Below are 15,304 nucleotides of genomic sequence, written 5' to 3' on the forward strand. Positions count from 1 at the left end.
TTTGCACATTATTATTATTATTATTAATCTTTCCTTATCGACATTTTTTAGCAGTCCTGGTGAAGGAACAGAACCTAACGCAATGAGCATAAACACCACCGAGGTAGAATTGGGAGTTAATGTCCCCACTCCACACACAGGCCAGTCTTCACCTCTTTGCACAATGTGCCTGCCCCCAGACAAGATAAAAAAATAACTGTTTGGAGCTCCCCCATTCCCCCCCTTCTTCCCCCCCCCCCCCCCCCCATTACAGCTTTTCCACATGGACATTTATTTAAAAGGAAAACCAAACAAAAATGAGTCTCTAAATTCTTGCAGAGTAAATTAACACGTGATGTTGGGGATGAGCAGCCATGATCATATTGAATGGCGGTGCTGGCTCGAAGGGCCGAATGGCCTCTACTCCTGCACCTATTGTCTATTGTTGATCTCTACAGTTTAAAAACAGGAACACCAGAGTTTGCACGTTATTATTAATCTTTCCTTATCGACATTTTTTTATGACTACTCCTGCACCTATTGTCTATTGTAAAAGCCAGGGAAGACGATTTTGGTTTATATATGTATATATTTTTAAAATGGTCTTCATATTTCCCCACTTGTTCCGCGCAATAGAGGGAATAAAAGGTCAAGGTATTGCTTCAGTTTTACAACCCTGTACCACAAAGCAATTCGACCAGGGGGCAGCGGGGAAGGAGAGAGATGCGGTTCTCTAGAGCTCCCAGAGGCTGCCAGCTTCAGGAAACATCAAAGCGTACACATCCTCTCCTCCCTAGCAGCCAAGCTAAAAACAGAACAGTCGGCTCGCCAGCCAGGCCAGATGCAATGGGGCATAGCGTAAATAATCAGCTTGAAGCCACATGCTTCATTCCCCTCCTGATGCATCGGGGGGGGGGAATCGCACACTTTCAAGATGAAAAGCAAAAAAAGCTTGGAGTCTGAAAATAAAAACAGAGAAATGCTGGAAGCAAATGATTTGCATGGGACTTATATACAACTGTACAATGATGACGTTGGTCTAGTCTAGAATATCCAAGAGTTTGTTTTGTTTGCAGCTGTTGGCTTGATCTGATCGTCTACAGAAGTTGGCTTGATCTGATCGTCTACAGATGTTGTGGTTTGCCAGCACGTTCAATTTTAATTCACCAAACACCAATGGATTGGATATCAATTTCCCCCCGAATAACTGGATAGAAAGCGACAGAGGTTGCGGTGCCTGATCCAAGCGATGGACTTGCAGAGACTGGGGAACGTTTCTGTGGTTTAGGCGTGGAGCCATCTGCGGTTTGGTCGAAGTATCGATGGAAATAAGCACAACTTGGGCCAAGGGGATAAAAGCAAAAAAAGGGGGGGGGGGGGGGGGGAGAGAATTCCCAAAGCCGGCCGTACAACTACAGAACAATCCACACCCAGGGCACAATTCTAGTCCTAAATGTCACCACCTGATGGAACAGTCTGTCAAAATAGCATCGGTGGAAATTGGATGTGCTGCAGGAATGTGGAAAATGCATTTTTTCCCCTCCGTGCTGTTAAAGGTCGCCAGGCATTTTTAGCATCCTTAGCCAGAATCATTGCCAAAGCTTTTTGTTTGACCCACTTTGCCCCCCCCCCCCCCCTTTAAAGATTAACAAACAGAAAGCCGCTTGGATAGACCGACCTTTATAAAACGGTTGGAAAGATAAGTAAAAAAGACTGAACACGTATCTGATGTCTTCATGAGCTCAACCTCTGGTTCTCCTCTGGCTTGTACTATTATTGTTATAATTCTATAAATGTAGCAGCCAATTTGTACAAAACTAGCCTTCACATCCACTAAGATCCAGTGGTCAGCTTTGTAGTGATTATGACTAGTGTCACTGACCAAGCTCGTTAAAATAGTGTTCATCTCTAGACGCTGGCCGACGAGTGGCGCGGAAAGTGAGGGGATCTCTCGCGCCCGCTACCAGGCCCAGGGCGGGACCTCAACCCTACACGAGAAGCCGAGCCGGTCCAAACGGCTATCTCTTCAGGCGCAAACCCCACCCGGCCACTCCTAAACATATTAACCCAAACGCCCATAATGATCAAGACCAAAAATAAATAACTTCTAATCTAAAGAAAGGGGGAAAAGAAATTAAAAAAAATAAAACTCACAGGGTGAGATACAACAGGAACAGTAAGTGGGATGAAAGTTCCCTTTACTGTTTTTTGTTTCGATTCCCACTGTTCACAAACACACACACACACAGATAGTGCTAATAAAATCACCATGAAAACACTTACAATGGAGACCAGCGGTCAGTATTGAGGGAGGGAGGGAGGGAGGGAGAGGCTGGTCTCTACAATATTGGTCCTACCCTGTTAGTACTAAAATCTCTGGCGACAGTCGCGAAGGAAGGGAAATCTAACGTTGTGGATCATGGGTTAATCCAGGCCCTGTTACATATACAGTATCACGGAGGAAATCTACAGGTCCAGGAGTTGCCTGGTTTGTTCAGATCCCGGACTCAATGTTCCCGACCCGTTTCTCCCCTGCAAAGGGGAGCTCCAGTCACAGCGAGGAGGAAGCCTCCACCCCCCCCCCCCACCCCCAGGGGCAGTGAGGAGAGGTCAGGGAGGCAAGTGTTTTTCTTTTGTTGTTGTTGTTGCCGTTGCCGTTGAGGAGGAAGAGGAGGAGGAGGAGGAAGGGTGGGGAGGGGGGGAGGAAAGCCACACAGGCATCTATCATCAAGGTCAGTACATCCAACGGGACCCGGCAGACACTGCAGAAGAACACAAAACACATGTTGAAAGTTAATGCTTTGTTGTAGAGCCGTGGAGTGATCCAACACGGAAACAGGCCCTTCAGCCCAACTTGCCCACGCCAACAATGAAGCCTCATCTATACTAGTCACACCTGCCTGCTTTTGGCCTATATCCCTCGCAACCTTTCCTAACCATGTTCCTGTCCAAATGTCTTTTAAAGGTTAATTCCCGGGATGGCGGGACTGTCATATGCTGAGAGAATGGAGCAGCTGGGCTTGTACACTCTGGAGTTTAGAAGGATGAGAGGTTATCTCATTGAAACATATAAGATTGTTAAGGGTTTGGACACGCTAGAGGCAGGAAACACGTTCCCGATGTTGGGGGAGTCCAGAACCAGGGGCCACACAGTTTAAGAATAAGGAGCAAGCCATTTAGAACGGAGACGAGGAAACACTTTTTCTCACAGTGAGTGGTGAGTCTATGGAATTCTCTGCCTCAGAGGGCAGTGGAGGCAGGATCTCTGGATGCTTTCAAGAAAGAACTAGATAGGGCTCTTAAAGATAGCGGAGTCAGGGGATATGGGGAGAAGGCAGGAACGGGGTACTGATTGTGGATGATCAGCCATGATCACATTGAATGGCGGTGCTGGCTCGAAGGGCCAAATGGCCTCCTCCTGCACCTATTGTCTATTGTCTAAATGTAGATGAAGGTGAAAAGCTAAAAGATAGGACGGCATGGTGGCGCAGCGGTAGAGTTGCTGCCTTATAGCGCTTGCAGCACCAGAGATCCGGGTTCGATCCTGACTACAGGTGCTGTCTGTACAGAGTTTGTACTTTCTCCCTGTAAACTGTGCGGGGGTTTTCTCCGAGATCTTCGGTTTCTTTTCACACCCCCAAACACGTGCAGGTTTGTAGGTTAATTGGCTTGGGTTTGTATACTCTTGGTATAAGTGTAAATTGTCCCCAGTGTATGTAGGCTTGTGTTAATGTGCGGGGATCGCTGGTCGGTGAGGACTAGGCGAGCTGAAGGGCCTGTTTCCCCGCAGTATCTCTAAACTAAAGTGTTGAGAAACTGCAGATGCTGGATAAAATCGAAGGTAGACACAAAATGCTGGAGTAACTCAGCGGGACAGGCAGCATCCATGGAGAGAAGGAATGGGTGACGTTTCGTGTCGGGAAGAAGGGTCTTGACCCGAAATGCCACCCATTCCTTCTCTCCAGAGATGCTGCCTGTCCCGCTGAGTTACTCCAGCATTTGGTGTCCATCCATAATAGTTCCTTACCACTTATATTTCACGACGTTTCACGGCAGGTCTCCTGACTCGCTTCCAGCAATAACTCCTCCAATTCCTTTTCGGTTTTAGGAGTTGTAAACTCTTTAAAGAAAAAAATTAGATCTATTAGTATATAAAATAAAATAATGAGAGGCATGGATAGGGGAGACAGGCAGAAACTAAGTGTCAAGGGGCAACATTTCAAGATGTTTTTCTTTCAGCCCGAAACGTTGCCTATTTCTTTCGCTCCATAAATGCTGCCGCACCCGCTGAGTTTCTCCAGTGCTTTTGTCTACCGTTTCCTTTTGCCTGGGGTGGTGGTGGAGTCAGACACGATAGTCGTGTTTAGATAGGCAGGTGGTGGTGGGTTAATTATACTAACCTCAGCATTCACACTGTAAAGTTTAGTTTAGTTTTGAGATACAGCACGGAAACAGGCCCTTCGGCCCACCGGGTCCGTGCCGACCTGCGATCCCCACACATTAACACTATCCTGCACACACTTGGGACAATTGTTATACGTTTACCAGGCCAATTAACCAGGCGAACCGGAGCAGACCCATGTGGTCATGGGGAGAACGTACAAACTCCGTACAGATAAAACCAAGGAGCATGAACACCTGCTGATTGGGAGCGGTGGAATGAGAGCATGCGTTTACCTTGCTCGACGTTGCAGCTCACGGCTTTGCCGTCCCTCCCCGCGGCCAACACCGCGCCCTCCGGCAGTCTCTGCACCAGGTTGGCTTTGACTCCGTTTGGCAAGGCAGCCCCGTGCATCACGTGATCACAGTCTTTGGCGCAGACCGTCTCAAAGTCGTGCCCGGCGGTTTCTACCGACTTATCCGGGTTGTGGAGCCTCCTGTCAGAGCCGGGGGCTGGAACAGTCACGGTCACGGCGGCTGTGGGGTCCGATATGGCCCTATTCTTCTTGTTTTGCAACGCCTCCTGCAGCCACTGCCGCTCATGTTTGTCGGGGTCCTCTGGTGGGCTTTCCACTCTGGTCACCACAAACACCTTGTGGCCCCTGCCGGGGCTGGACACCAGCACCTCAGTGTTTGGCGAAGAGATCTCAGCCGGGCTCTCTGACCCTGCCGACGGTGACTCCGTGCTGGTTCCACATTCCACCTCCGTCTCCTTCCCCTTCTCCGCAGCCGTCTCCAAACCATCCCGGTGCTGTTCAGAGTCAAGCTTCGCCTTCTCTCTCGCTGCCGAATGCCGGTTACATTCCACGGTGCAGGACGTCACCACAGACTCACCAATGCCACCCGACTCCTCGGCAGTCCCAGTCACGCCCTCCTGGCCATTCCCGTTCACCGGCCTCTCCTCCTTCGGGCAGGCCCGATCTCCCTGGCACTCCTCCGCTTTCTCGCACAGAGTCACGGTGATCTCGGGCATGGAGGCAGACTGACGCATCTTCTGATCCTTCTCCTCCTTTTCCTTGGCCAGAATGAAATTCCTCTTGCAACCATTTTGTATCTCAGTGAGGAGAGCCTTCTGAGTTTCGATGAAGCTCTTTACCTGAGTAGAAAAGAACGGGGCTTTCATTCACAGCTTCTGCCCTTGAATTCTATTTCAGAATCAATCTACAGGTTATATATAGTGTGCGTCGGCGTTGGTTGGTTCTGTGGTCACATGCATTTATCGAGATAGAAGAAATATTTTATGGGCTTCAGCGAGTAGTGCTTCAATTTGATTTATTGATTGATGGTGTGGAAACAGGCCCTTCAGCCCATCGAGTGCACACCGACCATCGATCACCCGTTCACACTAGTTCTGTTACCTCTCTTTCTCATCTACTCGCGACACACTCAGGGCAGTTTATAGAGGGCCGATTATCCTGCAACTTTTGCTTCAACTTTGATTAATTGATTGAAAGATAGAAAGATAGAAAAAATGGAAACATATCGGCCCTTCGAACCAGCACCGCCATTCATTATGATCATGGCTGATCGTCCCCAATCAATAACCCGTGCCTGCCTTCTCCCCATATCCCTTGACTCCACTAGCCCCTAGAGCTCTATCTAACTCTCCCTTAAATCCATCCAGTGACTTGGCCTCCACTGCCCTCTGTGGCAGGGAATTCCACAAATTCACAACTCTCTGGGTGAAAAAGTTTTTTCTCACCTCAGTCTTAAATGACCTCCCCTTTATTCTAAGACTGTGTGTGGCCCCTGGTTCTGGACTCGCCCAACATTGGGAACATCTTTCATGCATCTAGCTTGTCAGATCCTTTTATAATTTTATATGTTTCTGTAATATTCCCCCTCATCCTTCTAAACTCCAGTGAATACAAGTCTAAGTCTTTTCAATCTTTCCTCTTATGACAGTCCCGCCATCCCAGGGATCAATCTCGTGAACCATGCTGTATCTCGTGATACAGCATGGAAACAGGCCCTTCGGCCCACCGAGTCTACACCGACCTCCGATCACCCGCTCACAATAGTTGTATGTCGTCCCGCTTTCTCACCCGTTCGCTACGCACCAGGGGGACAATTTACATAGGGCCGATTAACCTGCAAACCGGCAGGAAACCGGAGCACCCGGAGGAAACCCACGCGGTCACTTGGGGGATAACGCGTGCTAACTCCGCAAAGACAGCACCGTTTTATAATGGAGATTTTCGGCAAACACCAACCGTTTCCTTCTTGGGCTCCCTGTCCAGGTCGAGCCTCAGCAGCGAATGGTTGACTTTGAGAGCCAGTGAGAGAGCCATCAGCCCACCGGTCTTGATCTCATTCTCGCGCAGATCCAGCCGGAGCAGGCGGGGACTGTCGGCGATGAACTCCGCCACGGCCACGGCACCTGGGGAAAGAACGCCATTGGTTACATACGTGCACCGAGGTACAGTGAAAAGCTTTTTTGTTGTATGCTAACCAGCCAGCAGAAAGGCCGTACATGAGAAGATTTACTAGAATGTTGCCTGGGTTTCAGCACCTAAGTTACAGAGAAAGGTTGAACAAACCTGCCGCCACCACTTCCACTGGAAGCTCATTCCACACCGCTACCACTCTCTGAGTAAAGAAGTTCCCCCTCATGTTACCCCAAAACTTCTGTCCCTTAATTCTGAATTCTGAGAAAGAGGACATGACTTCAGAATTAAGGGACAGAAGTTTAGGGGTAACATGAGGGGGAACTTCTTTACTCAGAGAGTGGTAGCGGTGTGGAATGAGCTTCCAGTGGAAGTGGTGGCGGCAGGTTCGTTGGTATCATTTAAAAATAAATTGGATAGGCATATGGATGAGAAGGGAATGGAGGGTTATGGTATGAGTGCAGGCAGGTGGGACTAAGGGAAAAAAGTTGTTCGGCACGGACTTGTAGGGCCGAGATGGCCTGTTTCCGTGCTGTAATTGTTATATGGTTATATGGTTATAAGATAGGTCTTTATTCTTTGGAGCGCAGAAGGTTAAGGAGGGACTTGATAGAGGTCTTTAAAATGATGAGAGGGATAGACAGAGTTGACGTGGATAAGCTTTTTCCATTGAGAGTAGGGAAGATTCAAACAAGAGGACATAATTTGAGAATTAAGGGACAGAAGTTTAGGGGTAACATGAGGGGGAACTTCTTTACTCAGAGAGTGGTAGCTGTGTGGAATGAGCTTCCAGTGGAAGTCGTGGAGGCAGGTTCGATTTTATAATTTAAAATTAAATTGGATAGGTATATGGACGGGAAAGGAATGGAGGGTTATGGTCTGAGTGCAGGTAGATGGGACTAGGTGTGAGTAAGTGTTCGGCACGGACTAGAAGGGCCGAGATGGCCTGTTTCCATGCTGTACTTCTTATATGGTTATATGGTTACAATCGACCTCGTTAGAGACCCTCAAACTATCTTTGATCGGACTTTGCTGTCTTTACCTTGCACTAAACGTTATTCCCTTTATCCTGTATCTACACACTGTGCATGGCTCGAATCGAGCTGTCACTGTATGTTTTGTTGTTACTTGTGGGCAGAGCACCAAGGCAAATTCCTTGTATGTGAATACTTGGCCAATAAACTTACTTACTTACTTACTTAACCCTGCCCTACAAACTCTAGACAATTTACGATTATAACCAAGGCCAATTCATCTTCAAACTCGCACGTCTTTGGAGTGAGGGAGGAAACCAGAGATCCGGGATAAAACCCACGAAGGTCACGGGGAGAACGTACAAACTCTGTACAGGCAAGCACCCGTGGTCAGGATGGCACCTGGGTCTCTAGCGCCGTGAGGCAGCAACTCTGCCCGCTGTGGCTCTGGAGAAACCGCAACCTCTCTCTGAAGCTCTTCAAAGCAAGTCGGCATTGACAAGGATTGGCAAAAACCTCAGACAACTAGCAGCGTCATCAACATCTATCCACCAAATTATTTCATCTCAACCGATCTCAAATGGACCAATATGTCGGAAGTAATCAAAGATGTAATTTTCCAGTCATGTTCAGCACCAGCGTTCATCAAGACTCTCGTATTGGTGTCAACTCTAGTCCATAACCGGTGTTTGAACCAGCCCGTTTGCGGGGTTCGGTGAGCCGCGGGACTGTTTGTGCCATCGCCCGGTGGGGAATCGCCTCAGCGCAGAGGGAGAAGAGGAGGGAAGAGACAGTAACCCTAAGATTTTTGCCTCCACCACAGTGAGGAGGTGCTTGGAGGATACACTGTGGTGGTGTTAATTTGTGTTTATTGTTGTTTATTATTGTATGATGTGTGTATGACTGCAGGCACGAAATTTCGTTCAGACCGTAAGGTCTGAATGACAATAAAGGTATTCAATTCAATTCAATTTATGGCCCTTACCTTCACAGGTGAGCTTTGTAGATGCCAATCCCAGCCGTAGCACCGACCTGTTTGCAATCAATCCATCCTTTAATTTATGCACACCTTCGTTCCCGATAGAATTGTGACCAAGATTCAGCGTCTCCAAACTCAATGTGTAAGGCTGAGGGAAGAAACAATTGAATAAAAGGAATCTGGTTTAAATCCAACTTATGTTTATTGACATTGCTATGAAAACTTTCCCAGCATGGAATGTGATCACGGCTGATCATCCCCAATCAGTACCCCGTTCCTGCCTTCTCCCCATATCCCCTGACTCCGCTATCTTTAAGAGCCCTATCTAGCTCTCTCTTGTAAGTTTCCAGAGAACCGGCCTCCACCGCCCTCTGAGGCAGAGAATTCCACAGACTCACAACTTGAGAATTAGATGGCACAATGGGCTAAGTGTTCGGCTGGCAACCGGAAGGTAGCCGGTTCGAATCCCGCTTGGAGTGCATACTGTCGTTGTGTCCTTGGGCAAGACACTTCACCCACCTTTGCCTGTGTGTGTCCTTGGGCAAGACACTTCACCCACCTTTGCCTGTGTGTGTGGATGTAATTATGTGAAGCACTTTGGGGTCAATGCAAGTTGACTAAAAATGTGCTATATATAAATAAAGAAATTTAACTCTCTGTGAGAAAAAGTGTTTCCTCGTCTCCGTTCTAAATGGCTTGCTCCTTATTCTTAAACTGTGTGTGTGGCCCCTGGTTCTGGACTCCCCCAACATCGGGAACATGTTTCCTGCCTCTAGCGTGTCCAAACCCTTAATAATCTTATGTTTCAATGAGATTCCCTCTCATCCTTCTAAACTCCAGAGTGTACAAGCCCAGCCGCTCCATTCTCTCAGCATATGACAGTCCCGCCATCCCGGGAATCTGATGAAAAGATCGTCTGTAAGACAGCACAAGATGGCGGTCTGTAACCTTGGCTTCAGCGTTTGATTAGTTTGCAAAGGCAAATCCCACATAACCGGCGTCAAAGATATTTTAAATGTTCTGGTTGATATTAAACAGTGCAACTAAAGCCGAGGGCAACAGATAGCAAGGTTATGATCACAGATGGTTCACATTCATGGACTGTTTGACAGTGCAAGGGCAGCCGACAATCAAGGTTACATCAGTGCCCATTTTAACTCACCAGGGCAGCTGCCATGTAGGTCATCCCATTGTGGGTCAGCTGGTTATTCCACAGGACCAAAGTGACGAGTCCCTGTCTCTGCTCCTTCAACCCATCAGATATGTACGCCAGGCCTGTGGATACATCATGGTGCAATCTGTCAGGCAATGCTCAATTGTATTCGCAGCACGTGGAAATATAGATGTAGAAAATAGGTGCAGGAGTAGGCCATTCGGCCCTTCAAGCCCAGCACCGCCATTCAATATGATCATGGATTATCGTCCAAAATCAGTACCCTGTTCCTGCTTTCTCCCCATATCCCTTGATTCCGTTAGCCCTAAGAGCTAAATCTGACTCTCAACAGAATATGTACGTATGTGTACATATGTGGCCCTTGTGGCTAAGGGGATCAGAGGGTATGGAGAGAAGGCAGGCACGGGATACTGAGTTGGATGATCAGCCATGATCATATTGAATGGCGGTGCAGGCTCGAAGGGCCGAATGGCCTACTCCTGCACCTAATTTCTATGTTTCTAATACATCCAGTGAATTGGCCTCCACTGCCTTCTGTGGCAGAGAATTCCACAGATTCACAACTCTCTGGGTGAAAACGTTTTCCTCCTCTCAGTCCCAAATGGCCGACCACTTATTCTTAAACTGTGTGTGACCCCTGGTTCTGGACTCCCCCAACATGGGGAACATTTTTCCTGCATCTAGCCTGTCCAATCCCTTAAGAATTCCCTTAAGGACATCCCTGTGATGGTTATTCCCACTGTTTCTAAAGCCGAGGTACATGTGACAATAAAGTATCATAGAGTCATTGACACAGAAGGCAGTGGAGGCCAATCACTGGATGGATTCAAGATGAGTTAGATTTAGCTCCTAGTCACTGGATGGATTTAAGAGAGAGTTAGATAGAGCTCTAGGGGCTGGTGGAATCAAGGGATATGGGGAGAAGGCAGGCACGGGTTATTGATTGGGGACGATCAGCCATGATCACAATGAATGGCTGTGCTGGCTCGAAGGGCTGAATAGCCTTCTCCTGCACCTGTTTTCTATGTTTCTATAACGGAATCAAAGGATAAGGGGATAAAGCAGGAACGGGGTACTGGTACGGGGGCCATGCTCATGTTGAATGGCGGTGCAGGCTCGATGTGCCAAGTGGCCTCCTCCTGCACCTATTGTCTATGTTTCTATAACAGAATCAAAGGATATGGGGAGAAAGCAGGTACAGGGGCCATGCTCATGTTGAATGGCGGTGCTGGCTCGAAGGGCCGAGTGGCCTACTCCTGCACCTGTTGTCTGTTTCTACTAGTAGTGGGTGTGAAACACTGCTTGCTGCCGTGGAAGTGGGGAGCAGGGGAAATAGAGGCTGCGTACCCGAGTCTAGGATGTGATTGTTGCGTAGATCGAGTAGCTGGATGGTACAGTTGAACTTTAGCAGGTTGCCCAGCTGTGCGGAGTCCTGCAGCCCATTCAGCTTGTTGTCGGCCAGAAACAGCTCCCGTAGCGTCATGTTCATCTTCAGGGCGGTTGCTGTCGGGAGGAAGAGCAAGCTCGCAGTGAGACGCGGTTTGTGTAGGAGGGAACCGCAGACGCCGGTTTGCACCGAGAAAAGATGCAAAATGCTGGAGGAACTTGGGTGGCGCAGTGGGGTAGGGATGCTGCCTCACAGCACCAGAGACCCGGGTTCGATCCTGACTACGGGTGATTGTCTCATCCTTGATTATGCTGCTGGCCTTGCCGCGACAGCGCAAGTTATAAATGGAGTCAAATGGAAGGGAAGATAGACACAAAATGCTGGAGTGATATCCCTTGTCCCACGGTACGAGTTCATTCCAAGAGCTCTCCCGAGTTTAAAAAAAAATCAAGCTCATGGTAAGCACGGAGAATGAACGTAGCGGGTACATCGGAGCTCGATGACGTCTCTTAACGGCTCGTAACGCTAACGGCAGGTACTCGGGAAGACTCGCTAACGGCAGGTAAGCACGGGAAGACTCGTGAAGATTTTTCAACACGATGAAAAATGTCCACGAGAGCCCCGAGTACCGACGAGCGGCCATTACCGTAAATCTCCGAGTTCGAATCAGGGCAAACTCGGGAGAGCTCTTGGAATGAACTCGTACCGTGGGACAGGGCCACAACTCAGCGGGACAGGCAGCATCTCTGGAGAGAAGGATTTTGTGGCGTTTCGGGTCGAGACCCTTCTTCAGACTGATCAATACAAGGGAGGTTGGTTTGTGCGATGGTCTGGGCTGCGTCCACAATTCGCTGCTGGTCTTGCGGGTCTTGGATACAGCTGTCCCCAAACCAAGCTGTGGTGCATCCCGATAAAATGCTTTCAATGGTGACCATAAACGAAAGTGAACTGAACTGAAATCTTGTGTAAGAAAGAAATGCAGATGCTGGTTTAAATTGAAGGTAGACACAAAATGCTGCTGTAACTCAGCGGGACAGGAAGCATCTCTGGAGAGAAGGAATGGGAGACGTTTCGGGTCTTGACTCTACACCAGCGGGACAGGCAGCATCTCTGGAGAGAAGGAATGGGTGACGTTTCGGGTCTCGACTCAAGACCAGCGGGATAGGCAGCATCTCTGGAGAGATGGAATGGGTGACGTTTCGGGTCTCGACTCAAATTCCTTCTCTCCAGAGATGCTGCCTGTCCCGCAGAGTTACGGCAGCATTTTGTGTCTACCGTCAAACTGAAGGCATTCCTTCTTTCAAAGCCAGGAGAGCAGGCCCCCCCCCCTCCCCCCCCCCCCCCCGCCGATGGTAGGAACGGTGACCGGACGCCGTGCCTTACCCAGGAGCATAAGTGGCCGCCCGGACAAGCTGGCGTTTTCCAGGTGAAGCACCACCAGGCTGCTGCTGATCCGCAGAGCACGAGCCACAAACGGCGCGGAGTGGTCGAGCAGCGGCGTGTTTCTGGCGTCCAGGTACTGCAGGCAGCTGGTCTGTATCGTGGAGGAGCCGGAGATCAACATGAACAAGAATGGAAAATTATCAGCGGCATAGCTAGTGCAGACAACTATCACAGGGTGGAAATGTCAAGGACTAGAGTCTCCGCCTTGTAAGCTTGGGAGGGGACGGCTGTGTGAGTTGGAGGCAGGTGCAGACTGAACAATTAATACTCCCACTGGTTTATGACTGCATCTGCGATGAGCCAGAAAATGATAATGGACAATAGGTGCAGGAGTAGGCCATTCGGCCCTTGAAGCCAGTACCAGCCATTCAACGGGGGAGTCCAGAGCCAGGGGCCACAGTTTAAGAATAAGGAGTAAGCCATTTAGAACGGAGACGAGGAAACACTTTCTCACACAGAGAGTGGTGAGTCTGTGGAATTCTCTGCCTCAGAGGGCGGTGGAGGCCGGTTCTCTGGATGCTTTCAAGAGAGAGCTGGATAGGGCTCTTAAAGATAGCAGAGTCAGGGGATATGGGGAGAAGGCAGGAACGGGTTACAGATTGGGGATGATTGGCCATGATCACATTGAATGGCGGTGCTGGCTCGAAGGGCCGAATGGCCTGCTCCTGCACCTAATGTCTATTGTTTATTGTCAATGTGATCATGGCTGATGATGGTGGGCAGTGGTCAGTGATCCCATTAGAGAATGTAGTAAAAGCAGAGAATACTCCGCACATCATTGTAATATTCTATCATGCCAAACGATGCCGACGCATCCTAAAGGAACAGACAGGAAACTCTTGGAATAAATTGGTAAAAAATAAACTTCCAAGGCCTTGGATTTTCAATTCAATCTGACTTGTCAGTGGCCCAGATGAAATCAGCATTGTGTATTCTACTCTGGTGCTGCTTCATGTGGTGGTAATGTCATAAGATCATAAGTGATAGGAGCAGAATCAGGCCATTCGGCCCATCAAGTCTACTCTGCCATTCAATCGCAGCTGATCGACCTCTCCCTCCTAATCCCATTCTCCTGCCTTCTCCCCATAATCCCCGACCCCCGTACTGTATTGTCCACAGAGCACTGAGGTTTGGGGAAGGAATGGGGAAGGAAGGTAGACAAAAGTGCTGGAGAAACTCAGCGGGTGCAGCAGCATCTATGGAGCGAAGGAAATAGGCAACGTTTCGGGCCGAAACCCTTCTTCAGACTTCAGAATGGGGAAGGAAGCAAGCCAATGAGCAAGTGGTGGTGCGTACCTTCCTCATCATGTGGGCCGCAGCCTGCCAGCCCCGCGTCCCGATGTGCTTGTTGAAGGAGATATTCAGCTGGGTTGCCGACTCGTAATATTCTATCATGTCAAATAATGCCGACGCACCCTAGTGGGAAAGCACGGTAAAAGTTAGTTGCAAACTCTTCTAAAAAGAAAATAGGTAAAATGAAAGCTCTGGTAGCCAGCCCTCTGCCCGCTATAGGAGTAAGATCGTCCTATATGTGAAGGTTAGAGGCCCCCGACCGCTGGATGACAAATAAGAGAAGAGATTGAACTTTTGTTCAAGAAGGAACTGCAGATGCTGGAAAATCGAAGGTAGACACAAATGCTGGCGAACTCAGCGGGTGAAGCAGCATCTATGGAGCGAAGGAATAGGCGACATTTCGGGTCGAGGCCCTTCTTCTGATTTTTTTTGGCCATCCATCACAGTGAGGAATGTGGAGGGGTCACTGTGGTGGATGATCATGTTAAAATGTATTTTGTGTGTTCTGTGGCTTTTTTATTAGTATGACCGACTTGGCAAATCAAATTCCTCGTATGTTGCAAAACATGTTTGGCTAATAAAGTATGATTAGGATTATCATTCGGGACGACAGATGGCACAATGGGCTAAGTGTTCGGCTGGCAACCGGAAGGTGGCCGGTTCGAATCCCGCTCGGAGTGCATACTGTCGTTGTGTCCTTGGGCAAGACACTTCACCCACCTTTGCCTGTGTGTGAATGTGTGTGAGTGATTGGTGGTGGTCGGAGGGGCCGTAGGCGCAGATTGGCAGCCACGCTTCCATCAGTCTGCCCCAGGGCAGCTGTGGCTACAGAAGTAGCTTACCACCACCGAGTGTGACTGAGGAGTGAATGAATAATGCGATGTAAAGCGCCTTGAGTATTAGAAAGGCGCTATATAAATCCCATCCATTATTATTATTATTATTATTATTATTATTATTATGATTACGATTCTCCTGCCTTCTCCCCGTAACCTCTGACACCTGCACTAATCAAGACCAGTGTGGATGGGGCATGTTGGTCGGCGTGGGCAAGTTGGGCTGACACTAGTGTATAGGTTGGCATTGAGCTCTTGTAGGCTACGCAGCACATGGGCCTACACGCGCTAGAATCACGCAACCCCCACCATGTATATATCCAGCTGGGGGCACAAAGGAGCTGCAGTACTCACGAAGAGAAGGGCTTCATCTATGTGCCAGCTAGGCAGGCAGGAATCCATCACAAAGGAC

The 15,304-nt window shown here is 48.9% G+C and overlaps 1 protein-coding gene across 1 annotated transcript in view; it reads right to left on the reverse strand.

Moving 5' to 3' along the window:
* Window positions 1-15,304, reverse strand: part of ppp1r37 (protein phosphatase 1 regulatory subunit 37) — a 34,248-nt gene continuing 18,944 nt past the window's right edge. Inside the window, exons 5-14 of the mRNA XM_033014440.1 lie at window positions 14,060-14,179; window positions 12,704-12,854; window positions 11,281-11,436; window positions 9,922-10,034; window positions 8,766-8,907; window positions 6,633-6,799; window positions 4,657-5,515; window positions 4,007-4,099; window positions 517-2,741; window positions 1-411 (exon numbers count right to left, since the gene is read on the reverse strand). Coding sequence (XP_032870331.1) covers window positions 4,017-4,099; window positions 4,657-5,515; window positions 6,633-6,799; window positions 8,766-8,907; window positions 9,922-10,034; window positions 11,281-11,436; window positions 12,704-12,854; window positions 14,060-14,179 — 1,791 coding nt within the window. The 3' untranslated portion in view covers window positions 1-411; window positions 517-2,741; window positions 4,007-4,016. The remainder of the gene's footprint in view (window positions 412-516; window positions 2,742-4,006; window positions 4,100-4,656; window positions 5,516-6,632; window positions 6,800-8,765; window positions 8,908-9,921; window positions 10,035-11,280; window positions 11,437-12,703; window positions 12,855-14,059; window positions 14,180-15,304) is intronic.

Source organism: Amblyraja radiata, chromosome 41 (assembly GCF_010909765.2).
Source record: "Amblyraja radiata isolate CabotCenter1 chromosome 41, sAmbRad1.1.pri, whole genome shotgun sequence".
In the NCBI taxonomy this organism is placed as follows: Eukaryota; Metazoa; Chordata; class Chondrichthyes; order Rajiformes; family Rajidae; genus Amblyraja; species Amblyraja radiata.